This window comes from Ciconia boyciana, chromosome 14 (genome assembly GCF_034638445.1).
Source record: "Ciconia boyciana chromosome 14, ASM3463844v1, whole genome shotgun sequence".
In the NCBI taxonomy this organism is placed as follows: domain Eukaryota; kingdom Metazoa; phylum Chordata; class Aves; order Ciconiiformes; family Ciconiidae; genus Ciconia; species Ciconia boyciana.
In genome coordinates this window covers 11,186,742-11,214,496 of record NC_132947.1, presented here as the reverse complement: position 1 = coordinate 11,214,496, position 27,755 = coordinate 11,186,742, and the positions used below count along the sequence as shown (strand labels likewise).

Below are 27,755 nucleotides of genomic sequence, written 5' to 3'. Positions count from 1 at the left end.
TATCCTCCAAGTCATATGAGCTATCTCCCAGCATTCCTGGAACAGCTGACTCCAGACCTTCTAGACTTTAAAAAAAAAAAAGGGGGAAGTAAATTTAGCCCATTTTTCTCAAATTAATGCAAAACGTGGTATTTCACCTTTTTTTTCTTTTTTTTGGCAAATATTTTTCCCAGGACTCCAAACACTTCCCTGCCTCTGGAAAATTAAATGTGTGATCCTATTGCAGAAGCCTGTGCCTGGCCATTGCCACAGATCTCAGGCATTCCCTGTATTTCCAAAAGTACCCTTAGCTTCTCCTGCAGTTTTGTTCCTCCTTGTACTTTCTGGACAGCTTCTTGTAGAGGTAAAGTGCTCGCTTTTCCTCCCAGCTCTCGAAGAAGGAGCCTGCGATTTTTCTGCACAGGCGATGTGCATAGGTTTCCAGGAATACGGTGGCATAGAGGATGCAGAAGAGCAGCCCCACGACAAGCAGCACAGAGGGGTTGGGAGGCGTCGGGGGGCTGATCCCACAGTGTGCAGAGCTGAAGGTCAGATAATGGTGGTAGCTTCTTTCAAAGTCCTGAAGTGGTAATTCTTCCCTAGGAAGCCGTAACAGTTCCAAAAGAAAGGGCAGGATCCCTACTTTAGCCTGAAATAAAGAGAGTTAAAAGTTAAATGGGGCATGAACAAACCAAAATCAAGTGGTTACTACACAAACATCATCCTGGGGGTGTGTAATCACCCAGCTTGTTTGGGTGCGTTGAGAGAAGGACATTGAAGTGCCTATACACTGCAGGCTAAGCGAGAATAACAGCATGATGTGTAGGCACTGAGTACTTGGCACGGTGAGACCCAGTCCTATCTGTCATCTTTAGCTGCTGTTGCAGAGATCTTAACAGGTATTCACTGTGTGAGATTTAAAATGAATGACATAATACAGAGAGCAGTATTAGTGGCTGCATATTTGAATATTAGAGGTTTTTTTCTAAGCCCTGATTATTTTACTATAAATTCATCATAAGCAGATATCTGCGCTAAGGAACCCTGGGGCTGGGAGGCAGGCTGCATGGTAGAAGAGGAAAGCTAAAAAACTAAAGCAGAACTAGTCCAGATAAAGGATATTAAAATAGATAGAAACTGGGGAGGCTTGTGAAAAGGATTGCACAGGGTGACAACAAAGCCAGTGAGAAGGGCTTTCTCCTTAAAGAACGGCCAGTGCAATAAGATGAGCAGACATCCTCACAGCCGAGACGTGTATTCATCTGCTTCCCCTTTCCTTTTGTGCTTGCACCCACACTGCAGCGGGGGGACGGTGCCGCAGGGACGCCCATTCCTAGGGAAGGGACGTAGAGATACAGGGACATCCGACTGCCGCGTGCTAGCAGTGTCTTTGCAGCGTGAGGCACTATTTACTCCTCTCCTCGCTCCCAAAGGGCTGTAATTTGGAGCGGGTATATGATGCTGTGTGATGCACTGGAAGGAGCAACTGAGGGTGTGCCTCTACCTTCTTCCCCCCAAGCCTGTTGTGTTGCTTGTCCAGCTGGCTGCTGGGGAGGGAAGGAAGGATCGTGTAAATAAGGCTACAAAGACTGCAATCCCCACCGCCGCCTCCTGTGGTGTGATACACAGGAGGGTCCCCGCATAGGGAAAGACAGGGGACCCCAGCACTTACACTGTATTTGATGCTGAGAGCGACAGGCACCATGGAGAACTGAGCCGCCTTTCTCACCGCGGTGTCTGCCACTCTGAACGCAAAGTGGTCCATTGCCACAACCACCAGCATCAGCATCAGGGCCACGGTGAGGAGCATTGCTTGCACGAGGCACAGCACCACTTCTTCCCGGGACAACTTCAGGCCTGTTGGTCGAATGAGGTTTTTGGATGAGCCCACCAGCAGATGAGCTGCTTTTCTGTCCACAGCTAAACGCTCCAGCTTCTTGGTGATGTAAAAATTGTCAAAGCGGAGGTTGGTGAGATAATTTTTCAAATACCAGGTGGACTCAAAACAGATATAGAGCATGGAGAAGCCAGCAACCAGCTTGTTGCCTACTCGTACAGAGTCTTTGACCAGTACCTCAACAGCCAAAAAGTCCCTCCTAATTTTCTCACCAGCAAGGTGCATTTGCTGGTAAATCAAGGAGCTGTTCTTAAGCAATGAAAACTGAAAATGTCCATTCATAGGCTTATGAATATTAATGGAGTGAACTGTTTCTTGGACTGCATCCCCAAACTCCCAGGAAGCTGTCTCCAGCAGAGCGGTTGAGTTCAAAAGACTCTCAGAGGAATTCTTGCAGATGCACTTAATAACCTGCAGTATGGTTTTAATGTTGCTTATGATGTTGGGTGTTATGTTAACCACTACTATCATGATGCATGTTGACAAGAGAAGCTTCCGGCCTTGTTTGGTACCTAACGTTGGCATGATCATACTGAAGACACAACGGGCAGGATGCACCAAGAACAGGGTCAGGAGAAGGAGCAGACTGAAGGAGACGGCCATGGCAGTGGAGAGATGCCAGGAGTACTCCAGGGAAGCAAACATCCAGTTGTAAAAGAGGCCTCCTATCACCGCTGTAATGCAGGAACACTGCAGAAACAAGGACCACAGCTCTCTGCCATTTGCTGGGACAGGCTTGCAGTAAACTGACCATAGGTCTGCCGCAGTCCTGCGCACCTTTGGGAACAGAAAGTCTTCACAGTAGACACGGGCTCTCATCCTGTAAAAAGAACAAGTACCTGGGTGTTAGCAGAGGAAGTATGGAAACGCACTAATTAGCGGGCTTTCTCAAGAAGATCACTCATGGGTCTTTATAATGTCCTTCTCTGAGTGCCTCTGGTCTCACTCTTCTCTACTTCTCTGCTAACCTGAGTAGCTGGGACTGAGATCTTCCCTGGAAGCATGGAGGACAGGGAAGTTCAAGGCATTTCTTGAAAGATCAAATACCAAGTACAATGTGACTGCTCCTCCTCTAATGCAAGTACAGGAAAGCATTGTATTATTCTATAACAATCATAATAAAGTCATTCAGAGGGGGTGAATTCATTGGCAGTGGCTAAGAGTGGCTTTAGTGGTTATTTAGAGGATGCTGGAGGGAGAAAGAGAAGGCTCCTGGCTGCTGTGGAAACTGTTAGACCAGCTCTGTGATTACAAGGTGTTCAGTGGATAAGAGGCAGTTGAGTGGGAGTTTCTGATCTCCCTGCCTCTTAAGAAAGACCAAACGAAAATCTGCAGGTTTAAGGGTGACAAATATAGAACTGATCAGAGAAAACAGTTTCACACTGAAGTTCCAGTGCCAGAGAAAATCTCCAAGGATAAGAATTTGGCCACTGCAGACAAAACGAAATGTCCCATAAAGCTATTTAAAAGTCTAATGAAAACAAACGTTTGGGAAGGAATATCATTTCTCAGGCCTCACATCTGGAGTGACTCTCCAGAGACCAGAAAACCTGGTGGGGAGAAGGAGCATTTCCCCAGGATTAAACGCAGCTGGGCGATCCCTGTCTCCCCCCGCCCGACAGCAGCCTCAGTTATCCTTCGAGGGAGAGTTTTGAGGAGGGAGAGTTTTGACTAGCAAAGGAGGTTTTCCAGTGGAAACAGGCCATTCAACAGCTATCAAGACAGAAGGAAGGAGGGGGATTAAAGCTGACGCTACATACCCAGCAGCAGAGAGGTGCCCCGGTCTTGCTTGAAAACTCTCCATGCTCCAGTGCCTTATTGCTCTCAGAGAGGATCCTGGATGCAACTGATGGGAGACACGGGATAGGAAACCAAGGCAGCTGGCACCAGAAAGCCGCGACTCAAAAAAAAAAAAAAAGATATTTTAAGGAAATTCAGATCAGTAATGCTAGCAATTTCTGAATTGAGTGGGCAAACCCGGTGTGTGAACCCCACTACAGGACAGAGCCAGGATGTACAGCACTGCTTGGGCTTTACACTTCTTCTGATCTTACTGTTGTTGCAGAGAAGGCTTATTTTCATAACACATAGCTGAAAAATATGAGTCAATGACATATGGACTGACGAAGACGGAACAAGCATCACATGGAACATGGGGTGTCACCATCCCTCGTGGGGAAATCGGCTGTCTCATCCCAGCTGACTTCTCCTCCCACTGCCTACCAGCAAGCAGCAAGGTTGGGATTTCTCTCAGAGAGAAGGGGAGCTTTTCCTCTTTCAGACATCAGTCATGGCACAAAGGGCATAGTAGGATCCAGCAAACCATGTGTTAATAATTCTTTTCTGGCAGGTTGCTGCTCCCTGCTGAAACCATGAGCTCACGTGCAGGATACACAAACTGCTTAAAGGCTCATGTCATAGTCCTAGCAGAGGAAGATGAAGCTTCAAACCTGAACCTTCCCCAATTCCCTATAGCCAGCAAATCCACTGCAAAGAAAGCCCTGCCACAGGCAGGATTCCCAAAGCGCTGAGAAGCTCCCAGATGTGCAAGCCAGGACGTGTGGTCCCCATGGGACCAACTCACCTGACCCCTGGGATGTGCAGGGCACAGAGCTCCAGCCACCAAACCCACTCGCTGGGAGACAAGGACCAGCCCATGGTGTTTGCTCCTCAGTTATGTTTCCAAAGAAGAGGATTCCCCCTTCTCCAATAAGCTGGCACACAAGAAACGTGCACCACCGCTGCCTACCCCCTTGCACTGAGCTCATGGGTTACGGGAGCCTTCCCTGGCTCCCACCAAACCTGCCGCTTTGCCATATGCATTCACACTAAGCCACTGCTTGTGGGCAAAGGCTACGCAGCTCACCCAGCCGCCTCTGAGCCCACTCCTTACAGGGGCCCGCAGTCCTGTGCCGAGCTGAGCCAAGCCCTCCCACCGGGTGGGAACCTCCAGGCCCCTGGGATGTTCTCATGCTCCCCGGGGCAGCGGAGGGCAAAGGGCTGGAGGTCAGCCCTGTCCCGGCCGCCCCCGGGGATGGAGCACGCGGGGCTCTGCTCTCCGGCGAGCGGTGGGAGAGCAGCACCTTCCCCAGGGGATATGGCCGGACCCCACGGCAGCAGCAGGCGTTGGAGGACGACAATCATGAGCACAGGCGGGCAGAGCAAACCTCTGCCTGCTTCCTCAGCCCTTCCTGCAGGTACCAGACAAGGTCCTTTCCACCCTTGCTGCTCCACTCAACAGCTCTGCTTTATTGCTTGAGTTTTTCTTTTTTCCACATGGCTGGTAGAGCAAAGGTTTCCTCCTGGTGCCCTGGAGCACAGACACCGAATGAGAAACTCTGACTGGCTCCAGCTGAGAAGAGGCACCAGCCAGGCGGGCGTGAAAGAAAGTGCCATTTGTTTGGAGCATCCATAGCAATTGCTTGCACAGGCCGTGAATTAGGTCTTGAATTCAATTTGCAGACTATAAAGGACCACCCCAAAAGGCCCATAGCTGTATTCTGCAAAACTCATCAGGTTCTCCTTAGTCACTACTCAGATTAAACTTCTTTTTCGCTGTATTTCTGAGCTAACCGATTTCATCAGCCCCCGGGACCCCATCCAGGCTAAGCAGGTAGCTTTCTGGGCCACACACAAAAAAAAAAAGTTAGCAATAAAGAACAAAAAAACCTCAAGTCCACAACATAGTGATGAGTGTTTTCTGAGCCTGCTGCATAATCTGGCAAAAGGGAGCCGAAGTCTGTGGGGGAGTGGTGCTTGACCAGTAACTCCAGGCAGCACAAGAAGTGTTTGTGTGCAAAGACAAACCTAGATTTTCCTCTGGCTCAACTCAAAATTGATCTCTGCAGGCTGGACTATCCTAAGTCTAGGATATCTTCTATTTTATACCCCGAACTGATAACCTCTAAATGAGCTAGAACCATCAATGCCTAACTTTCCCCAGGACACAATGAACAAGCTTGCTTTGCCAAAAAAAAAAAAACAATTAAAAGTGTGTGTGTTTATAGAGATACACGAAGAACCGTGGCGAAGGCTGGGGAGCAGGACACGGGCAGGACCGTGCATCTCAGCGAAGCAACTGTGACATCTTGCGGTCGGATTCTGCTAAAGTACCTCAAGATCTCTGTACATTTCAGCTCAGAAACTAAAGTCTGTGGGTGGAAGACTTTTAAGGAAAACTTGAGGAAGTGAAGGAGAAGTGGGACGCTGGCGAGCTGGTGATGGGGACGCGTACGCTGGGTCCCCTCGGGATGCTCCAAGGTGCCTTTTCCCACCCTGTGTCACTGGGGATCTTGTGGCCCAGCTCCAGGTGGTATAAAGAGGCTTTGCTTTCTTGACAAGCTCCAGTGTCTGTAGAGCTCAAGCTCTAAAATTTTCTGATATCCCTGATTTAGACTTTTTAGCACTACAGCAGGAGACAAGGAAGAGACCCACATGCCTGGAACTAGCTTGCTGTGACTACAGGAAGACAACAGAGGGTTTCATTTGTGTCGTAGCCAGAAAGCATAGCCTGGCTTTGCTCTGGTTAGGGATAGCGACTGACCTTGTACCTGCCAGGACACAGATTTTAAATCCATTTCTGCTTTGCAGAGTGCAGCGCTCACAGAGTGGGTCTCAGGGCAGTCCGGACAAGAGCCTCTTGCCAAGACACCTGCAAGTTCAACCTGTAGTGACAGGGTAACCCCGCAGTGGTGACGGTGATGGGAGGGGGTGCAACGTAAAGGAGCAGCCGTATCACAGGTAGAGCATGGGGTACATGAACTATACAGCTTAAGAAAATGACTAGGTAAAGATGATGAATGGAGGGCTAAAAATAGGATTATTTAAGGCCGAAGATATTTCTCCATGGCAATATCATCAGCACCTGTTGATTGTGTTATTCTGCAATTCAAGAAATTGAGGGTGTGGGAAAGATTAGCCCATTAGTGGTGATTCTTTTCTTGCTAAAATCACATGCAAATGAACAACTTACAGTGATACAGAGCCAGCTCACGTCTTCTTAGTTTTCTACTATAGAAATACAGAAAAATCCCAGCAATATCCCTCCAGTGACTGATGAGGGATAAGAGTGGTAAGGGAACCAAGGCTATCTAACCTGCAATAGCTGAATTTCCCCTATCATGCCAGGCTTTCATTTGTTTTAGGAATCTTTCCCTTTCTCTCCTGAACTTCCAGCATCGCTGCTGGGTGCAAATCGGCTGAGCACAGCCCCAGAATCACTCACTGCTGTAAAGACCCGTATAGCAGCTCTTCTGTGTGAACCGTTTGTAAAGCAACTTGAATGCTTCTGGGATAAAAGATACTACAAAATGCTTTTCTACTGTAAATAAACCAGAATGATTTTCCTCCAAGTGTCTCAGGAGAACATGTGGATTTTGGTCCAGGATTGGATGGGGAACATCAAAGGAGTAAAGCAGAGATATTCTGGATGTTGAATTTCAATGCATGAGTGGCATTTCCTGTTAATTAAAATTCACAAGCAGGCTGCTGCTGTGAATGGCTTTTGTGATGGTGGTTGGATTTTTACATTCCTAGAGAAACGGTGCATAGGCGGGCAAAGTTCCTTTAAAATAACACAGGCAAAGTTATAGAAGGTTAGTACAGCACTTGAAATGCCCTTTCCTGGGGATTTTCATATCTCTACTCACATCACAGACCCTTCAAGAATAATGGGGTTGACTTACCATTAAAAGCTGCTTTTGGCAAATTTTAGTACTAGCAGCAGCAAATTGAATCAGAAATTATTCACACAGGCCAGTTCACCCTTGAACCCCAAAAATACTAAATCTCAAAATCTCTGTTTAAAAAAAAAATTAAAAATCAAGCATGCCAGATGAGCCCTGCTCTCACAGGTGCCTGGATATGAAAAAGCAGAATTAGATAATGCTGTCGTCCATACGCCTTAAACCACCTCCTCTGGGGAGCCCTGGGAAATGCAGAGGCTGCTGATAGGGCTGGCAGAAGCCAGGTCTGTCTAAAGTAGAGGTTTAGGATCCAGGTGCTCCTCACCCCTTTCCCAGGTCTGCCAATGCCCCGTTGTGTGACCTTGGGTAAGTCACTGGTCCCCCCCTCTGCCTCAGTTTCCCATGTTGGCACAGAGATAATAAACCTTCCCTGGCCGCATTTGTGAAATACTTTCTGAGCTCTGGACAGATGGTGCCACAGACAGGCCAGGATGCTGGGAGTGATTTTTGGAGACTTCTACACAAACTTCGCCGTCTCAGTTCTGCTTTCATGCCCAAGTAAAACCATCCTCCTGGATTCAACTAGGATGCACCAAGCCAGAGCTGAGACCATAAGTAAACCTGCGGCCCCTACATCTGCAATGGGGCTGGACCAGATGTTCACTTTTGAGCCTGAAATTAGACAATCCAAAGGCCCTCGCTGCTTGTTCTCCAGGCTGCAGGGACAGAGGCAGCTCTGTTCCAGTGACCGACTCTGATCCCCCGCAGCAGCAGCTCTAGCCGCGGCAGGGCAGTGGGACAGCAGGGCTCCTTCCTGCGATGCCCAGCCACGCAGGGCACAGCCTGTTCCCTGGCCCCAGGACAGTGATGCCGTGCTGTTCACGGGACAGCCGGCTGCGAAGGGGAACTGCAGGGAGCAAATGTCCCTTCCCCATTCCGCCCATCTTCACTAAGGCATGATGAGGAGCATCCCTGCAGAATGATGGTGCCCAAACCTAGCGTGCAGCCAGCACGGAGCTGCCCCGGGGAAGCAGGACAGTGATATGGGGTATCCCCAGCAAAGGCGGCTGCCGGAGCTGCACCTCTTTAGCACAGCAGCCCTGAGGCACTGGGCTAGGAGCCTTCCCAGTCTCGTTGCCCCTCTGCTTAACAGGGCTCTGTTTTGGCTCAGACTGGGAGGGAGACCTCACTGCCCTCCTGCTCCTCCTGGGGAACCACTGCCCAAATCAGGGGCTGAAGCTAGGGGAAGGGGAGGCTCAGGCTTTGCTTTTCTCCTCTCAGTCTACAGAGCAAACAGGACGATGTGACGTGCTAACAAATGTGCTTTATTGTACATTTTCCACAATCATTAAGGATTTTGTTGAACTTAAGGATTTTGTTGAACATTAAGGATTTTCTTTTTGAACTTGACTGATCAAAGTTCCACATTCAATTGGTTTTGGCGGTTTCGGTTCAACCCCCATAAGTCCCCACCTACCACGCGGCCCTAGGGTAACCCCCCGCAGCAGCAGCTGTGGCCGGTGAGCATCGCCCTGCCAGCTCTCCCACCTGGCCCTGGGGTGTATCAGCAGCACAGGAGCGGGGGGTGTGCTGGATCCCCACCCCCGGCCAGTCCGCCTTGCCAGCTCCACCAGTTTACATCATCAGAGAAATCTATCCCAGCACACGGATCCAGTCACTGACCTTGCCTAAACCAAGAATCATATCCTTCATCTTTCAATCCATCTATTTCAACGACTGATCTTTTAAATTAAATATTTTAGATTCTTACAGAAAATCAAAAAAATCAGATAAAATGGCGATTAAAACCACAGTCAATTTGTAATGCTTTCATTGAAAGTACCCAAGCAATCTGATTTAAAAGACGTTAAGAATCAAAGCCTATTTTTTCAGAAATGTCAATAATATTCCAATGCAACTTGTCCACTGACCTGTGACTCAGTGGGTCGCTTATGAGTGAGTCAATCTCACAAACCTAAGGCTGGCCACATTCACCAATGGTGAAACACCACTGATGTCCAAAGTTACGTCAGAAATTAATTTGGTCCCAAACCCCCATTTGTGTACTCCGTGCGAAGAACTAGGCAGCAATTACTGTCCCAGGTTTTCAAAACACTGAACGTGTTTGGAAACAAACTGTTGCCTTCCCGTTTCCAAAGCTTGGAGTAATGCACCGAGTCCTTCCGATACTTCTCCTGAATCATCCCTTCACGCACAAACCTGGAGAAATACTTTTCATCCTCCATGAGAGAATTACTCATGAGATGGTAATGAGACCCCATCCTTCACATCCTGCTAGAACCACCCGGCCACGCCGCCTTCCCCCGGTCAGATTCTGATACGCTCACTCACATTGGGTTGTACATAAATAATCCAGTTGCCTCCACCCTGTTCCCAGGGCTACTCTCCAAAACGAGGTAGGGTATCAGAAGCTAGAGCAGCAAAGCTCGCTAGCGTTCATGGGGGAGAGGCATCTACCCAAAGATGCTCGACGCTTACAGGGCTGTCCAGTTAACAACCACCCACGACAGATGGACTCTGGGAGAGTCTGATTGGTACCTGTGGAAGGTGGGGAAAGATCTCCAGAGAAAATAACAAATGGATGTTGTGACACTGACCAGTATTTCTAAAAGTAAAATTAAACCAGAGGGTCCCATACAGTGTGAGCAGCCACGTGGCTTTCCTCCTGTGCGTACTCTGACGATTCCAGTGCCCAAGTCCTAAGTGAGTGAGTCCTTCCCCAGGGGTGGCTTTGTTCATATTTTATTTAGTGCACTTAAAGTGACATTTTCTACAGCTGTCAAGAGTGAGGTGGCATTTTCTGCATGGATGTTGGCCCATGCAGGGAAGGTCCCCAGCTGGAAGATGCTCTTCGCCCATGTGTTCATAGCCAAGCTAAGAAGCAGAACTCCCATAAGATTCATGAGCAACCCAGTTCTTGCCTACAAAAGAAATACAAAGACAACTGTTGAGTTTAGACTGGACATCTACAGCATGTGAAGCACGAAGCTATTTGAATATAAACATTATAAAAATGGAAGGCTTAATAGCCGTTAATATTAGCAACATCTTAAGCGCGCTTTCTTAAGCCACAAAGGCCATTCTGCAGATGCTCACCAAGCTTTGATCCATCAAAAACATTAACATCTGTTTAGCCTCAGGAATGTGAGCAGGAACTGGGACTGAGCCTAATTTTACTCATAAGCTTTATTTCACTGCACTGAGGAACTTTTTCTGCACCCAGAAACCCATGAAAGTTGAGCTGCTGACACTGGCAGGAACAGGAGCAGGGTCTGGGAGATGCTGAGCACATCCAAGACCAGCTTTGTCACCATTTGGAGCCACAGTGGCTCCAAATTTCATAGGGCCAGACTTTACACAGGCTCCTTCCATACTCCTGTGCCTTCAAACACTGCTGAGAACAGTATTAGACTTCTGTCTTTTCACTTTAGTACATGTTGAACTGGTAACACTCCTGAAAATTTCTTTTTTTAAACGCTCCACTCAGACTGATTGTTTTCAGCATTTTCTGTATCTAAAAGAACTTACCATATCTTTAACCATCAAGTGTCCAGAAGAAAATGCAATTGAGTTAGGAGGTGTTGAGACTGGCAGCATGAATGCGTAGGAGCATCCTATAGTTCCTGGTATCATTAAATAGAGGGGATTTACTTTCAGACGAATGGCCTTGAAAAACAGAAAGGAACAGAAATTGCACCTTGAGGATTTGGAGTCATAGGCAGATATATCAAAGAAAGCAAACAGCTAGTGCGCTGTGCAGAGCCCTGTCCCACACTCTGTGATAAATAATCACGTATCTCACTAACAACATCTGAAGGATTATTATCCTTCAGTGTCCACGTTACGCTACAGGCACTCGCTTTGTTGCTACCAAGGATTTCAAAGTGCCTGAAGCCCAGGAGCAAGAGAACTGTTCGGTGCGTGTCCCAGCACAGACACAACACAAACCTGCCCATCCAAGAGCAGGGGAGCAGAGGAGCAGCGAGTCTTGCCATGCGACTACCTTACCAGCTCTGCCAAGACGGGCAGAAAGATGATAATAGTGGCTGTGTTGCTTGCAAACTCCGTGAATAAGGCAATGACAATCGTGATGAGGATGACAGCCACGGGCGGTGGTACGCCCTCCAAGGGATGCAGACGGCCTCCTATCCAGACAGACAAACCAGACTCCTGCAGAAGGGGAGAGCAAACAAGGTGGAGAGCAGAGCTCCGACATCCCAGCACGTGAACTGATCCTTTCCTAGAACAACCTCCACCAACCCACACAAGCACCTATGTGCAGTGTCCTCAGGGTATTTAACAGCAAGCAGTTTGAAAGGAGTTGCAAGATCTCTTAACGTCCCTAGTTATCTGCTGCGCATTGCTGTCTCTAGGAATTGAGGAACATGTCCTTAAAGTGTTGTGACCCCGCAGATGCAAATTTCCCAAAGCCAAATGAGAACCCCACGTGACACCCCAATAAAATCCAACTCTGTTGGGCAGGATGACTGCAACATGGCATCTGCGGCGGGCCTCACCTCACAGCCCTTTGCCATGGCAAAGCCTCCTCCAAGCAGCAAGATGATGTTCCAGGGCACCGTCTCTTGGGCCTTCCTCCAAGTCAGCAAGGGCTGTGTCTCAGTGTTTGGTGCTAGATGAAGAGAAAACCCCTGTGTCAAACACCCACCCAAAGAGGAGCACGTCAGTCATCATCTGACAGAATGAGAACACGAGCCTGACATCAGTGCAGAAGCTCACTAACCATGAGTTGCTGGTGGTTAAAATATACATATGGAGTCTCTTAAGCTAGACAATTAGAAGTTCATTTAACTTAATGTCAGATCTTAAAAAAAAGGAAAAGAAAAGAAATTCTAGCACTTAAAGTTTTCTTTGAGGCTTTCTTGAGGCAACATTTAATATCAGGTTAATTTTCTCTCTGTAACAGACATAAACATTGTCCTCAACAGATGGTAGTCTGTGGAAGGAGGAGCTTTTCTACCATTTGAATTATGAAGATGTTATTAATTTTCCACTTGCCATTCAACAGCCAGTGGGTTTTATAGCAAAGAGCTCATTTCCCCTAAAGGCCATCTCCTAATACATGATGAAGTGAGCTCTGTCATATGGAAGGATGCACTAATGGGACTGTAATTTTCTGTTGAACAAGGGCACACATTTTATCCAGAGGAGGCCTGATTAAACATCTTGCTGTGTATGGACAACACAACAAATGTGCATGACTCAGAGCAGCTGGTATTTTGTTCCCATGGACCCCACGCAGTGCTGCACCATCCACGAAGGGCCTTCATCAGCTGCATCTCCACATTAAGATCATCTCTTATTCCAAGTGGCTTATGAATTAAAATTCATATCTCAGTGCTACTCAAGAGGACAGACCCAAGATCTCAAAAGGCTCTTGGTACCAAAACCTGCTGGAGAGTTTGGGCTTTAGGAGTTTAAACTCTAAATCATTCTGGGAACTAAGGAAGGGCCCCTATTTTTGAGTACAGACAACTCGCCCAGCTCTGCCCTCTCAGAGGTTCATGCTCCCCGCTGAGGGACAGCAGCTGTTTGGGAGTCAGCAACCAAACCTCTGTTTCACAATCAGGGCTGCTACAGTAAATCAACACTGATTTCAGTTCCCTTCAACCCACCATGGCATCATCTCTGACAGCTACATGAGCAACTGAGTCATTCCTGCAATCGGCAGTACGGCAGTGGCTGCTAAACCTCTTCTGGCACTTCAGAAAAAAAGCCTCTCTCTGATCAAATTGCACCTTCAAACCATGCTGCTCCAGACTGCCAGGGCAGCTGCTGTGGGCTGGTGCAGGTCCAAGGTGGGATAGTCTTGGCTCTTGCTCTGTGCCTGCCCTGCCAGAGCACAGGCAAGGGCAGAGTCCCTGCCCGGAGGGGCCTCCTACTCACCTTTCAGGTCAAACCACCATTTGAAGGAAGGTTTTTGCGAAGGAAAGAAGAACAGTATAATCACAATGGTGATTCCTGTAACCGCATCTGAGATAAACCTGTCCAAAAGCACCAGAAACACTGGTAAGAAGAAAAAGCCTGTAGAATTACAAAGTTTATGAGAACAGGGATTTACCAAAGAAGATTACAAGTTTCCATCAGGCTTGAACAATGTTCATTGTTCACAGTTCTTTTCTTTTTAATTCCCTGTTGAGCTACATTTCTAAGATGGGCTTTGAATTCCCTAGAAAAACTGCCCTGTAAACATAAAAACCAAGAGCTAATCCCCACCACACTGATGCTCTGGCTGTTCTGACTGCAGAGCTGTGGTCAGTGCATGAGGGGTTGTGAGGGCAAGTTTCCCCAGCTCGTTGCAGGAAGGAAGAGAGGCAGAGCCCAAACCATCTTATTTATATGGGCTCTTTGCAAAATGCTCAGGTTCTAAGGTGAAAGGCAGGCTCCATCCAATAAAGAGCATGTTGTTGATTGTAAGGAGCTATTAACTGATGAGGGAAAAGTCCGTAACTACTTTGTTGTATTAAGGAATCATTTCTTAAACTAGGGCTTCATTAAAAAAAAAAGAACTATGAAGGTCTCTTCTGTTAAGAAATAACAACACCCTCTCTGAGCTTTAGCATTCCCCAACTGCTACATCAGTTCATCTTTCCAAGGTATGGATGTCAAAGGGATGACTAACTTGCCAAACAGACAGGATAGCCCAAGGGGTCAACTCCTGCCATCTCTCTTCAGCCTCCAGACCTCCAGTGAAATCAGTGGATTGCATAAAGAATTCAGTATTTCACTGTAAATCTACCTATAAACAGCATTCCCAACATTAAAACCCTAGGGATGGTCTCAGATAGACACATGCTAACTTCCCACCGGGCTTCATGTACCTCCTCCAGAAGACAGAAACAATAAAGCTGGCTCTGCTACTTGAAGCTCAGTTTAATTTATCCCAGGAAACCTGAGTAATAGTGGTAAGCAATGCAATCAGAAACCCAGGAATCTCAACAACTTGGAAATGCTATTGAAAAATGGGACAGTGGAATGAAAATAAAATCTTACCCTGGTGCAAACAAGCTTGCCCAACCTGGAATGAATTTAGGATCCCTGGAAAAAAGCATGATCGCAAACATGCAGAAGAAGAAGAAAATTGCCTGTTCTGCAAACCTAAAATGAAAAGAAACACAGTTACAATGTTGATGTGCTAAAGGGGTGGATCCAAGCTAGGACAAGTATTGAGCTCAGGCTGCAGCAGCTTGGTTGAGAAGTTAGGCTGGTTTTCTTAAAATAACCACAGTGAAACATTGGAATAGATTGTAAATCCATTTGCAAATATTGATACTTGCCAGCAATTATCTCGTACTGGAAGACATTAAGGAGAGGCAAGATGGACATCAGGAATACCCAGACCAGATGTCACAACAGGCGTATGCAAGGTCGATCCTCTGGGTATGGCAGAGAGGAAGGGCCAAGCAGCTTCTCATGGTCATTCCTCTTACTGCTGCCCTCTGGGATGTCCCTAAGGCACGGTCAGCTAAGGATGGTTTCACTCCAGTTCAAGCAATGTAAAAGGATGTCTGAGATTCAAATTATATATGAGACAGCAGGAACAAACTTCAAGGTCAAAACCTAAGCAGTGTCCCTTAGACACATGACAAACAGCAGGGGAAATGGCAATATCATTCACTAAGTCAGGCTTGACTCCAGTGGAGTCAAGATTTAACCAACACAATGCCTCAAAACACTGCGTAAAATCTCTCTGAGCACAAGGAACGGCATTTAAACCATTGGGAAGAGGCCACTTGCATTGATTTTAAGTTATGGGGTCGCTAATCAAATTGGTAGAGCACGGCTTAATGGACTTTCTCAGTCCTAGACCTCACAGTGGGACTTTGATTCTTTCAGAGACATTTTGCAGGCTGCTCGATAATGTACTGAATGGAACAAATAAACCAATTTCTTTCATTTACAGCACAGGCACAGACAATTGTCTTTGAAGAACCACTCCATTTTCCACACAACAGCAATAATTACAATGTCGATAGCATGACACAAACATCGCTGAATCTTCACAGCATTGCCGTGAGTATGAAAATATTATTTTACAGATGGAGAAACACAGACCATTTAAGGTTAAGACCTACAGTTTCAAAAACCTTCACAAGCCCTGGTTGCCCAGAATATCAGTGGCTGGTTGGACATACCTAGGGTTTGATTCTTGGAGACACTCAACTTTTCCTGCTTCCCCCTTTTTTGGCATTTCTCATAAGTCTAAAACTCATGTTTCTTTCTGCTGGTTCCTTTCTCCAAAATATGATCCCCATCATTGCAATTTGCACCAAGCTTTTTCCATAACACAAGACCTTTGATAAAACTACAATAAGAAGCTACAAGTGTCTTATTCTTTCTTCACCTGACTAATACAGTTGAAGGAGTTATTCAGAAAAAATAATGTATTCCATGGCATGGATGTGACTTCTATGCATATACTTTCTTTGAGCGGCTATTAAGCTTTCTTAAAGTATATCCACAATCCATGTGATTCATATCTATCATATGATTCATCAGCCTTCTCAGCAAATGCTTCCTGCTTCGCACAACAGGTATGCACAAACCGTCAAAATTCAGCCTGTGTTGGTTAGAACTTAACGCACACAGGATTGTTTTTGTCCCTGGAGTAGAAAAATTACAAACAGTAATTAAACAACCCAGCATGAATTCACTCAATAATACGAACTTTGTTCTTGAGAAGATTTGAGTACAAGCTGCTATTTGCAGCTATTCCTGTTAGTGAAGGGGGAGAGGCTGGAGCGTGCAAAAAGCAAACTTCAGCAGGTTACAAACCCTCTGAGTGGAAACATCTATTTCGTTTTCTTCTAAAAAACTCCATTTCCTCCAGTTCTCCACTCTTAAGACAAGACATTTCCAACCCACTTGATTTCTTTTTCATTTCAGTCCCGACTTTATGACTCACTTTGTTGGACCCAGTTTCCGATAGTCCTCCTTTATCACTTCTCTGGCTCGGGCTTCTGCATCCACTCTTATATTTGACTTTTTTGTTCTCCAGCCCCTGCCAAGAAACAGAGTTATATCTTTACATGCTTCTAACATACCTGACACAACCGTAAATGCTGCATTTTCTAATGCAGCATATGCACGCATCGGTGTACTTCTCCAGTGCCTGCTCTGCAAGTTTCAGAGAGCTGCACATCTCTGGTGGCTCAGTTTGCATTATCTTCAAATCATGAAGACTGATGATGAAGGTCTCTGGTGCAGATACAGGCAATAAAGCCCTATTTTATATATCCTTTCTCTCTGCATTCATACAAAGGAGACCCTGCAGAGGTTAGGAAGTTTCGTCTCGCTTATGTTCTGAACTGTTTCTTCCAGCATGGGCTGTGATTGCCAAAAGAAAGTCCCAACATTGCAGGATTTCCTCATCTCTAGCAGATACCTACTTGGGCAGAGCTAGGAAGAGGATGACATGGAAAACGAATCTGTCCCCTCGTTTCTCAAGTCACTTGCAATTTCCTGGGTGATCCCAGGATGCTGCTGAGGATCAACAAAAATATGAGGAATTTCTAACTGGCCAGGAATGTTAATGTGCTTCTGGCGAAGCCTCTTAGCCTGCCCACACTGACTGCACACACAGTTTGTTCCTTTGTAGTATGTTCATACAAATGATATATTCATATCTCACACTTCACCTCCCATCACATCCCATGCCGCTGAACCTGGTTTCTAACCCTGACTGTGACCTTGATTAAGCCTACAAACCCCCACTTTCTGTATCAGATGCATCGATCTGGCCCCCGGTGCCCACGCTTCCTTAACTCATTCACTGTTTCAAAGGGATATCGTGGCTGGATCTTCTATGTGGATGAATGGTTGGTCATTCAGAAGTTCCTCAACCTCAAATAGACATACCTGGCCCTTCAATTTCTTATTTTTTGTAGGGTGTTATTCATAGCATATTCATCTCAGCTCAGCCAGCCTATACCTAAGCCTTTTAATGTCTTTTGGATTCAAGCAAAGCCGACCTGCTATTGCAGCGATGCCCATCTGCCTGTACTGTGCTGCAAACACCGAGGACTTGCACACATAGAAAGTCCAGCCACTATCCCCGAGCTGTTACAGTCAAAGCAGCCCAACAAACTCCTGCAGGCACTCGGCCGTACTCGTCCAGCTCTGCAACAGCTCTTCCGAGGCACCTCGCCCCTGGGGAATACTGGTATCTGCGCTGGCCCAGCTATCCCAATAAAGCCGGGCTCTGTGCTGACAGAGACAAGCCAAACAAAACAAAAAGCATCACGTTCTCCGAGCACAAGAGCAATTCTGCATTTCGCCAGGGGCTTTGGCCAGCATAGCTACCTCTTCCCTCACCTGATCGTCCGGGGCCGTGCCGGCAGGACACCGGGGCCGTGCCCCAACCCTCCCGCAGGACGCAGGAATTCAGGCTCCGCATCCCGCAAGCCCTGGGCACGCTATGTAGAGCAGTGCAGGTCTAAGCGGCTGCGAGCCAGCAGAGCATCCCACAGCAGCACGCACAGCCTCCCGTGAAGCCCCACGAGCGATTTAAGGACTGGCGTTTGGCATTTTCTGGATTTAAACTTTCCCATTGATTTTTTCCTGTCTCTGAGACAATGTAAATATTTGGACACCTGTTCTCTCCCCCACCCCCCCTTCTATTTGCATTTTTAACTCAAAATAACAATTAAAGACTTCTATAAATATTAGAAATTCTGTATGGTCCCTGGAGGAAGCAGGACTGTGAGTTTGTTACTATCACATGAGAGTGTGTTGGGGGGAAAAAGGGCTCCAAATGAACCAGCATGGCAATGCTGCAACCATTTGCAGCTAGGGTACTAGTGTACACTAGGGCTTGCATATATCCAGCAAAGATTTACCGGAAAAACATGTTATTCTCAGTTACAGATTAACACGTCGTTGTAAAATGAAGCCCTGTTGTGAAGTAATCTGTTCCAAACCCAAGTTTCTGCCCCAGGAACAAATCCTGGCTCTTTTATGTTCTAGGAGATTTTTGCTACTAATGCCAAGGGAACCAAGATTTCATGCTGGTCTTCAAAGTTTGATCCTGCTTTCCCTTCTGTCAATGAAAATCTGCCACTGACGTCCACAGGCCCAGGTCAGGCAGTAAAACAACCTTTAAAAATTGTATGTTTATCTGAATGAATATATAATACATACTCTGCACATGTATGTATTTCGGTTAGATAAAGTGTATGTAACTATGAGATATCTTTAAAACCTTCCTGCTGCATATCAGCTTCTTAAAAATAGAGGACTTGTTACAGCAGGAACATCGTGAAGTTAGTTATGAAACCCCCCACCATCCAGGAGGTGATCCTGGGTGATATCATAGATTTAGTATGAGAATCGTGATGAACACGTATTTCACAATGCTGGTATAACCAGACTACGTATATGTACAGTGAATATAAACATACCTCAGGTTAATTCCTCCATACAGGATGGAGATCCATAGCCATCCCAGGAGAAGAAAAATCAGCATTAAAGGAAATGCAAACATAAACCAAGAACCAAAGTTCACCACATCACATTCTGGAAAATAACTAAGCAAACGGGAAAAATCAAGTTAATGCAAGAAGGGAGAACGACCCTTCAATTTAAGGGTAAACAAACATCTGAAATCAGCAGCAAAATATCCCACAAACTTGCCAGTGTGCATTTAAAAACTATTCCTCTGCATGCACTAGCAGTTGTCTGGGCACTAGGCGATCTGGGGAGCGCCCAGATCAGGGCAACCTGACAGGGCACCCTGCCACCCACAGCTCAGGCACCCAGCTGCGCAAGCCTGCAAGGGAAGATCGGAAAATCTCTCTCCAGATGGGCTGATACTTTCACAGAATGATACTCCTCAACACCCAGGATTAAACCCTGCTACAGTAACTGCTGGGGAGGCTGGACGTGAACCTCATAAGGATGCTGTACATGCCTAGGGGAGACTGAACGCACTACTTGCAGAGGCTAGCAAAGTTAAGAAATACCTGCGGGCACTTAGGATGGCATAAATCTCTGTTCCTATCCACTTAGGAGGCATCTTTAATGACTAAGAAAACAGGCCAGAAGTAGTAGGTTCCTTATTTTTCTTTCTACCATACAGTGGCAGATATAATTGCTCACAAAACACTACATGGTCTGTTTCATCACAACAGTTACCAGATTAATTGTAAGCAGGTAGTCAAGTCCCATTAAATTCAATGGGATTAAGAGCATCAATAAGGTGAAATGCACTGGTTTGGCTGGCAGCCTGGCTGGGTACGCTGGAAACCTGCTTATTACGGCTAAGGCTGATGGAACCACTCTGCTTTCATCTGCTCACAAAGTTTCCCAAAATGTTCTCAAGGGCATAAATTTTCCAAACTAGTTCTTGGCACAGAAGGCGATTTCCTACAGGGATGGAGAACATGTCTCTGTTTTCCAGGATTTACAGGGCTCTCCAGGATGGCCTCCCATACCTCTTCAGCTGTCCCAGAAGGATGAGGTTTGGTGCAGTTCCCGTCAGCGTTGCTGTACCTCCGATGCTGGCTGCGTATGGGATTGAGATGAGGAAACCTTTCCATATATTTGTTTTGTATTCCTCCTCCTTCTTTAAGTCTGAGAGAGCATCACTGGCAACGTCCTTCTCCTCCGTCAGATCTTTGCTTTAAAACAGTCCAAAAGAGAATCCGGTGAAAGCCCTGGTTTAAATACAGTGCAACCACTTCAGAGCCTTGACAGAAGGAAAATTCCCAGTTTTTAGAAATCCAAGCTAACACTGTCCTCAAGGACACCTAAGCAGCTCAGTGCAGCAGAGGGGTCTGCTCAGTGAACTGCCACGCGGGACCAGCAGCCTTGCAGAGGGCAGAGCACCTTCAGCACCCATCCGCAGGAGCTGAGGGTGCATGTGCCTTGCCCAGCCCCTCAGCAACTTGTAACACTTAGCATAAAGCCCACAGGACTGCTAAAAAGAAAAAAAAATTGATAGCACTGAGAGGAAAGAAACATCTGTTCCTGAAAAGATGCTTCCTTCCCATCGTTGTTATCAAAGCAGGATCATCACCAGTGTGTAAATCTTGGTGGGTTTTACATCACCGGCTTCACACGTTTGATGTTCCTGAGAAAATCAAGGCACAATTCCCCAGCAGGAGACACCTCTGGCTACCATTTCAGAGTGGCTGGAAAAATCTCTGCAATGATCGGGACATGCAGAGGGATGCTGGACACACAGAGGAGGGTTTCTATCATCAGGCCGCTAGTGATTGGGATGTTTGGTATAATCAAAACATTTCAATGAGTGAATCTCAAATTCCTAAAGCTTGGTCTAGCTCAGGGGATAATTTTCTCTCTCAACTCTCTAATACAAACTTTATAGTTAACTTACTCCTCAGTACTTGCCAGAAACTGCATCTCAGTTGGTACAGTGTAAAGTTTATTCTGCTGTAAAGATGCTGAAAAAGAAAGATTAGGACTTTAAAACAGTTCAAAGCATCTAGAAAATTCTCCTTGAACCAAACAGAGGAACGGAGGAAACAACTGCCATTTACAGAGGAGGGCCTGTGCAAACAAAGGGTGAGCTCATGCCACAGGGACGGGGTCAGGAGCGCCCGGCGGGGATGAATGAGCCCGTCTCCTCCTGTCACCACTCCGGTCCCACCGCAGCACCCAGCTTCTCCTCCAACACCCAGAGGTGCTTGGTCCTTCTACTACTGCCACTGGTTGGACTCTGGGATCCTGTAACATGACCAGGAGTTTCAGGTTGTCCCTTATCGAGTCATGGGTTTGGGGTGGGGGTTTTTTTGGGGGTAACCATAGCTCATTCTCAGGAAGAAAAACTGTTGGGCCTGATGTATCTGTAAGGCACGCTCCCCAAGGTACAGCAGGAGCACTCCCTGCCGCAGAGCTCCATTCCCAAGGGATGAGAATTTTACGCCCTGAAGACACTTAGTGCAAAGTCACCGTAAAGCTGTAATTTGCTCTTTAAAGACAAGAGCGGGGCACATTTGGGGATTAGGCTTTGTACCAGGTCCTCTGAAATCTACCCTGACAGCAAGGACCATTCCCAAGCTCATCATCCCCTCCATAAATGGCAGACCCTGCAGGCTGAGAGACTGGTCCCCAACACAAGTTTAGGGCCACCCTGGGAGGGGACTCTGTTGCATACCCAATTCCCAGGGACCCTCCTGTGTATTTCACACAGGCTCTGCCTCACTGTCCTCCTTATCACCACACAGGGAACATGAGCGGGACTCAGAAGCACTTGGGGAAAGGGTATATTTGACCAGAATGACCAGTGTTGTGTTTGGCAGTAAACTGGGAGATGCACACCACTCTATCACACACATACATATGGGAGAATTCAGAAATCAAAAAGACATAAATGCAATACAATCACTCTTTTTTACCAGATCTCACACTAAGGCTTGTGGCATTTGTAGTTCTGGCTCATGGCTTGACCTCTTGAGGCTGGGAGTAGAGGTGTGCCATTAAACCCCATTTTCCATAGTCCTCCTCAGGACTGGAGCACTTGTGAGTTTTATTCACCTTCAGCCCAGGCAGCCCTTCCCCATCACCGCTGCTGCCTTTCCCAGGGCTCTTTGTACATTTTTTCAGTCCAGAGACCTGTGTCCCTGCACCTCCCTGGGCTTTGTGGACCACTGTGCACAGAGCCCATTTCCTGCCACTGCCACCCCATCAGTCCCCAGAATTTCCTTGCACCCCTCCTCAGTCCGAACCATGATCCTCTTCTACCCATATATGCACTGGAGACCGACAGCAGTGCATGGAGAGGGGCCAGTGGTCAAAGTCTCTGTACCCACTCACGTGTGTGCTGAAGACACGCAGCTCGTTCCAGCTCAGTGAACCAAGGAGTTTTGCAAAGTCATGTTTTACACATCGCTAATTTACCAAATTGGAGTTAATTGGCTTGGACACACACATGCTGAGCTTTCATCCAAACGATGACGCGATGGAGGGATGTAATTAGAAGGATGAACATTAACCCATGGCTGACTGTTGATCCCCCAACACATTTAGCCCAAGGCCTCTTACCACTGCCATCCCACTCAAGCCTAGTGCTGGCTCTGCAAAGAGACATATTTCAGTCCACCTCTTAACATTTTTCAATTTTTTTCCCTGCTAAGCCCAAACTCCCATCCCATCTTGCCAGGACCACCTGTGAGTTACCTCTCAAGGAAGGTCTGCAAAAGGCAGCTGTGCAAAGGAACGCCAGAGTTGCTGCAGAGCAAACTTTTCCTATGAAACTTGTAAAAAGGAGTTGAAAATTGTTACAGGTCCGTAAGTCGGAAGAGGCCAGAGATCACTGACGTAGGACCTGGCTGTACATACCTCTCACAGAGCAGTATGAGAAGGATTCAGTGGTCATCTCACCCAATACGTCATATACCTTAGAGGCAGAAAGGGTTGTCCTAGAAAAGTTTGGCTTTAATGACATTTTTATTGTTTCTGAAAAGTTGAAAAGGCCTGAGAAGGAATATTTCCACCCACTGAGGGGTGCAGGCAGCAGTGCTGGGGCCATACCCTGCCAGCACAGGCTGGGGTTAGGCAGCCAAACCAGGCAGCTGTGTCCAAAAATACACATTTCCCACCTGCCCCTTTAGAGACATCATTTCCAGGTCTGTGACCCAACGGAACACCTCAATCACTGACTGCAGTTTATCTTGAATTTGCAGAAGATATTCTCTATGCGTGAAAAAAAGGATGGAAATATTTTCTCGTGATTTTTACCTGGAGATACCGAAGCTGCTCAGAGAAATGAAATATTGCCAATGATGGGTTAGTGGGCAGAGAGCAGGAGAGATGGTCGGGCTCACTAGCACAGTGGTTTCCAGCTTGTCACACACCTATCACTGGAGATGTCAGACAGAATTGTAGGGAAACTATAACCTACCTCCGAAAGGAAAATTCTGGAAGTTGAAAAAAGCCTGTTGGTGTTCAATTTATAACCCTGCTTTGACCAACCAGAACCAGCTGGGACTTCAGCCGCCAAAGCTTATCTAACTGCGTTCTTGCATCAGTAGCCAATAGCGTCAAAATGAACAAAACACTACACCAAATTCTAGCTATCAATGACACAAGCATGCAACTATTTACTCATCTGTAACATGCTGCCCACATGGCTGAGTGGACATAAGTGATTGCACATGGACATAAGTGATTGCAACCCTGAGGTTCTCTCATGAGCAAAAAAGTGTGACCAACTGATCAGAGACATCACTTTAATTCTGGCACTGTGTGTGTAAGCAAAGCCCTTCACAAAGCTGGTTTCATACACTTGCTGAGATTTCTTCAGAAAATCAAATGCTTTTACATGCTACATATTCTTTAATATATTTTTAATTTTTTTTTTAGCCACCCAAGTATTTTTAGCCTCCTGGACACTACTACAGTGTTATTAAAGCATAACCAAGCAGATTTGCAAACTGACCTTATCATATGCCATTGTAAAAGTTTGCTTCCACATACAGTCGCCTCCGCAAATAAATCTGCCTGTCTTTTTTGGAACACAAATTACAATTCAGTTAGATTATAAAAATTAAATAAACTATGGATTTTTCTCAAACGCACATTCCTTACATTCAGTCGGGTGTGATCAGGTCTGTGAAAAAACTAACTGCAGCAGCCCCACTGGAGATGTGCAACCAGCCCTGACTGCAGATGACACCCGACAGACAGGAACCCCTGCAGAAAGCTCACCTTCACGTCTCCGCTCCTAGGTGTAACACCAGATTCACCGCTTTTGACTGACTTCAGGTTTAGGGCTTCCTTCAAGGAACTCAGCTTTTCTCATCCATTCAGAAAGGTTACAGAAAAGGATGAGTCTACCTTGGGACACTAAAGTTCAAATAAAAAGTCTACAAGAAAACCTGCGTTTTGATGTTGTACATTTTACAGATGACTCCTCCTTCACTTGTATTTATTACTTTTATAAGTCTCTACCTCAAAAGAAAAATACATCATCACGCCATCACATGATATTTACAAAGCATCACTTTATTCATTCTTCTACTTGCATGCCTCTCCCTTTGCCTTTTCTGGCTTCTCTCACCACTGTAAGCGTTGTGAGCCAAGGACATTAATTTTGTGCTTGCCAATGTCTAGGACAGCGGGGGTCTTGATTTTATGTGTTCCCAAACTCTACTGTATTTACAGTCACAACTACACAGTCAAATCATTTCAGAGGATGGGGTCAAGAAGGTTAAAAGCAGACTGACAAAACACAATGCTTCTACAGAATAAGAAATTATAGCAAGGTCAGTGGGGTTGATTTTAATAATGTGAACAGTCAAAAATTCATAAAGCAAATGTGATAAAGCAACCTGGAGTGCAAATATCTCATGATTGCTAGACGTTAATGATGAATGATTAATTATATCTTTATTAGAGTATGCACATGTTCGAGTCTTCTTCTGCGGACTCATTTTTCTGCCTTAGGACTCAGTGGGAACCAAAAAGCCATTGCTTTTAAATCACAGGGGCAGAAGAATTACTAATCAGTGCAAGAAAGAGAAGCCGTGACTACTGCTCCAACTATCAGGAATAGCTGCAAAGGGGATTTCATGACTTCATTTATGTTTTGCTGTTTCTTACCACCATCTGCCAGAAGCCCAAACTCCTGGCAAATGACTTGTGAAGAGAGGGCTGGAGGAAGACCTTATCTGACTGCATACCCCTGACGCAGCCTGTCCACGACCTGCTCAGGAACACCACCAAGCAGTAGCATCAAGCTGGGAAATCACAAAGCACTTTATAAATAGGTATTTAACCTGCCAGCCTTCCCTTTTGTCCTCCCTTTCTCCTCCATCTCAGGCTCCAGTTTTGTGGGGGAACAAATAGGAAAATGAGAGGAGAACCCACCTGTCCATGAGGCCACGGCAGCCCTGTGTGCTGCCATGGAGGGGCCGTTGTCCTCGCCCTTGCCCTGCTCTCGCTGCCTGGCCAGTCCCTTGCCTGTCCCTGCAGCAACGCACAATTACATAGCACTCATCTGCCCAAGTTTACTATCTACAGCCCTCCCTGGCTCTGGCTATCCCCGCAGCGAGGCATCCCTACGAATCCCATCACCACCACGCCCACAGAGCTGGACTTTAACTTGTGCCAGCAGCAGGTTTATGGGGCACGTTGGCTGGGCATCACCACTTCTTGTTTTTTCCAGACAACGCATAACCATTGCCTCCTGCATGACATGAGGAAGGGGCAGGATAAAAGGGAGTTTTATGCCAATACTCTTCCACCGCGGTAATAAAGTGCGTATTAAAATGGGACCAGCACTGAGACCAAGCTGCAGCTAAGAAACCTGGTACTTGTGCCAGTGAAGTTAATAAAACGGGGCATATTCGATGGCAGACCTCAGCTGGCTTATACTACTGCCCTGTCTCAATTACCTTGGTTTTCTTCATTTTCCCTGTTCATATCCTTAGATGTGTCTTTCTCCCCAAAGAGGCTTTTTAAAATTGCATTTGCAATTGGAAGCATCATAGCAGTGGAGGCAGTATTACTTAACCACATGGACAGGAAAGACGTTGTCAACATCATCCCTAAAATTAGTCTGGAAGAGAGAAAAAAGGAAAAGCTGAATTTCTTCAGTTTGGCAAGTTGTCTGATATATTATAGCTATAGGAAGAAAAGCTCATGTGCAGGGATACAAAACTAATAGCAAAAAGGACTTCTGTGACTATCCAGTAACTGGATGGAGCACAAATATGGAGCTGAACCAAATGATTCTCCTTGTGCTCTGCTGGCCTCTGAGCAAAGGCAAACAGCTGAATAAACTCAATAAGCTGGAGAAAAGGGGGTGTGGACAGCCCCCTGGTATGGGAGACACTCGCATCATGGCCCGGCACAGCAGAGCCGCTTCCCGAGCGCCTGTAGCTCACGTCCCCCACGGAGATCCCCCTGCTCCCGTAGTCACCTGGCTGGCTGGACTCCCACCAACATGAGGACCCGGAGCGCGATCCTGCGGTGTAAATTCCACTCCTCAATGGCCGAGGCCATGATTAAACCACTGAGGAAGAGGAAATTGGTGTCTAAAAAATATTGTGGGCAAACTTTGTTAGATGGGAGGATCCCCAGGAAGGGAAAGAGGACGATGGGCAGCAGAGCCGTCACGGCCAAGGGCAGCGCCTCTGTGCACCAATACAGGGCCATCAGCAGGATCACATAGAGACATCTTCCTTCCTGCAAAAGGAGGAGAGACAAAAGGTAAGACGTGTCATTACAGAGATATCTTTTCACTTGGAGACACCTAGACAAGCAAAATGCACCAATCACTCCTTCAAGGATACAGTATTTCTCCAAAATAATTTCCATCAAGTGCAACATCTTCCCCCCTACACTGTGTAGGGGTTCAGAACTTACACTGATCCTCTGAGACCACAGCAAAACCCAAATCCTCCTCGATTGCCTGAGCTTCCCATGTGCTGCAGGGCGGCAGCACACTGGGGCATCAACCAAGGAAGCTCTGGAGAGCAGGAACTGTCCCATCGTGTTGAATTAGGGTGCTAATCCTCAGCAGGCACTGCTGCTAACATCCTTAGGTGTCCCAATATCTGACCCTGCTACACTTAATGTTTGTGCTTTCTCTCCAACTTCCACAGACCGTGCTTTGCATGGCTATGGAAAAACAGCTTTGATAGATGGATGTATCAAGTCCCCACACTTGCAATAGGAGGCACACAGAAAGGTTTCTTTTCTTGGATCAGAGTCTCCCAAGAGATCTGTGAGAAACCATTCCATGGCAACCCATCCCAGTCCCTACGGAAATCAGTAAATCAAGCACCCTGGTGTCACTGCGCTTCCTGAGGGCAGGGAGCTCGCCCATGCCCAGCATCGCCCCAGCCTCGGCCAAGGCTGGCAGAAACCCAGTGCCCCTGCGCCGCAGCGCGAACCCATTCATCCTCCCAGGAGTTTGGACAAACTAGACCAAAGCCATTTGTCATGGCAGCCACGGCCGAAATAACGAGCAACGGAAAGAAGTCAAGAGAACGGCTCCAAGCCCAGGAGGGGAGAACCCCAGGGGGGTGGCAGGGGGGAGCCCAGTGCGGAGCTGGGCTCGGCCACGGCGGGGCTGAACGGGGATATTGTCAGCGACCGCGGGGCAGAGTGCCCACAAGCACTATAAATAACAGCTGAGAGTCATTTGGAAGCCACAGAGCTACTTATTTTACCGCTCTTTTCCAGCTTGT

The 27,755-nt window shown here is 46.8% G+C and overlaps 2 protein-coding genes across 4 annotated transcripts in view; both read right to left on the bottom strand.

Moving 5' to 3' along the window:
- Positions 1-286: 286 nt before the first annotated feature.
- Positions 287-3,680, bottom strand: OCSTAMP (osteoclast stimulatory transmembrane protein). The gene is made up of 3 exons (XM_072879601.1): positions 3,637-3,680; positions 1,652-2,696; positions 287-628 (listed from the first exon to the last, which is right to left on the bottom strand). The coding sequence occupies exons 1-3, from the start codon at positions 3,678-3,680 to the stop codon at positions 287-289; spliced, it is 1,431 nt and encodes a 476-aa protein (XP_072735702.1).
- A 5,337-nt stretch (positions 3,681-9,017) lies between these two features.
- SLC13A3 (solute carrier family 13 member 3) overlaps positions 9,018-27,755 on the bottom strand; it is a 28,671-nt gene continuing 9,933 nt past the window's right edge. For 2 of the 3 annotated variants that reach the window (XM_072878995.1, XM_072878994.1), the window contains exons 2-13: positions 26,483-26,748; positions 25,956-26,119; positions 20,936-21,002; positions 20,031-20,216; positions 18,999-19,124; positions 16,505-16,600; positions 14,593-14,697; positions 13,486-13,583; positions 12,099-12,211; positions 11,590-11,751; positions 11,110-11,247; positions 9,018-10,502 (exon numbers count right to left, since the gene is read on the bottom strand). In XM_072878995.1, coding sequence (XP_072735096.1) covers positions 10,317-10,502; positions 11,110-11,247; positions 11,590-11,751; positions 12,099-12,211; positions 13,486-13,583; positions 14,593-14,697; positions 16,505-16,600; positions 18,999-19,124; positions 20,031-20,216; positions 20,936-21,002; positions 25,956-26,119; positions 26,483-26,718 — 1,677 coding nt within the window. In that variant the 5' untranslated portion in view covers positions 26,719-26,748 and the 3' untranslated portion in view covers positions 9,018-10,316. The remainder of the gene's footprint in view (positions 10,503-11,109; positions 11,248-11,589; positions 11,752-12,098; positions 12,212-13,485; positions 13,584-14,592; positions 14,698-16,504; positions 16,601-18,998; positions 19,125-20,030; positions 20,217-20,935; positions 21,003-25,955; positions 26,120-26,482; positions 26,749-27,755) is intronic. The other variant, XM_072878996.1, reaches the window with a different exon arrangement.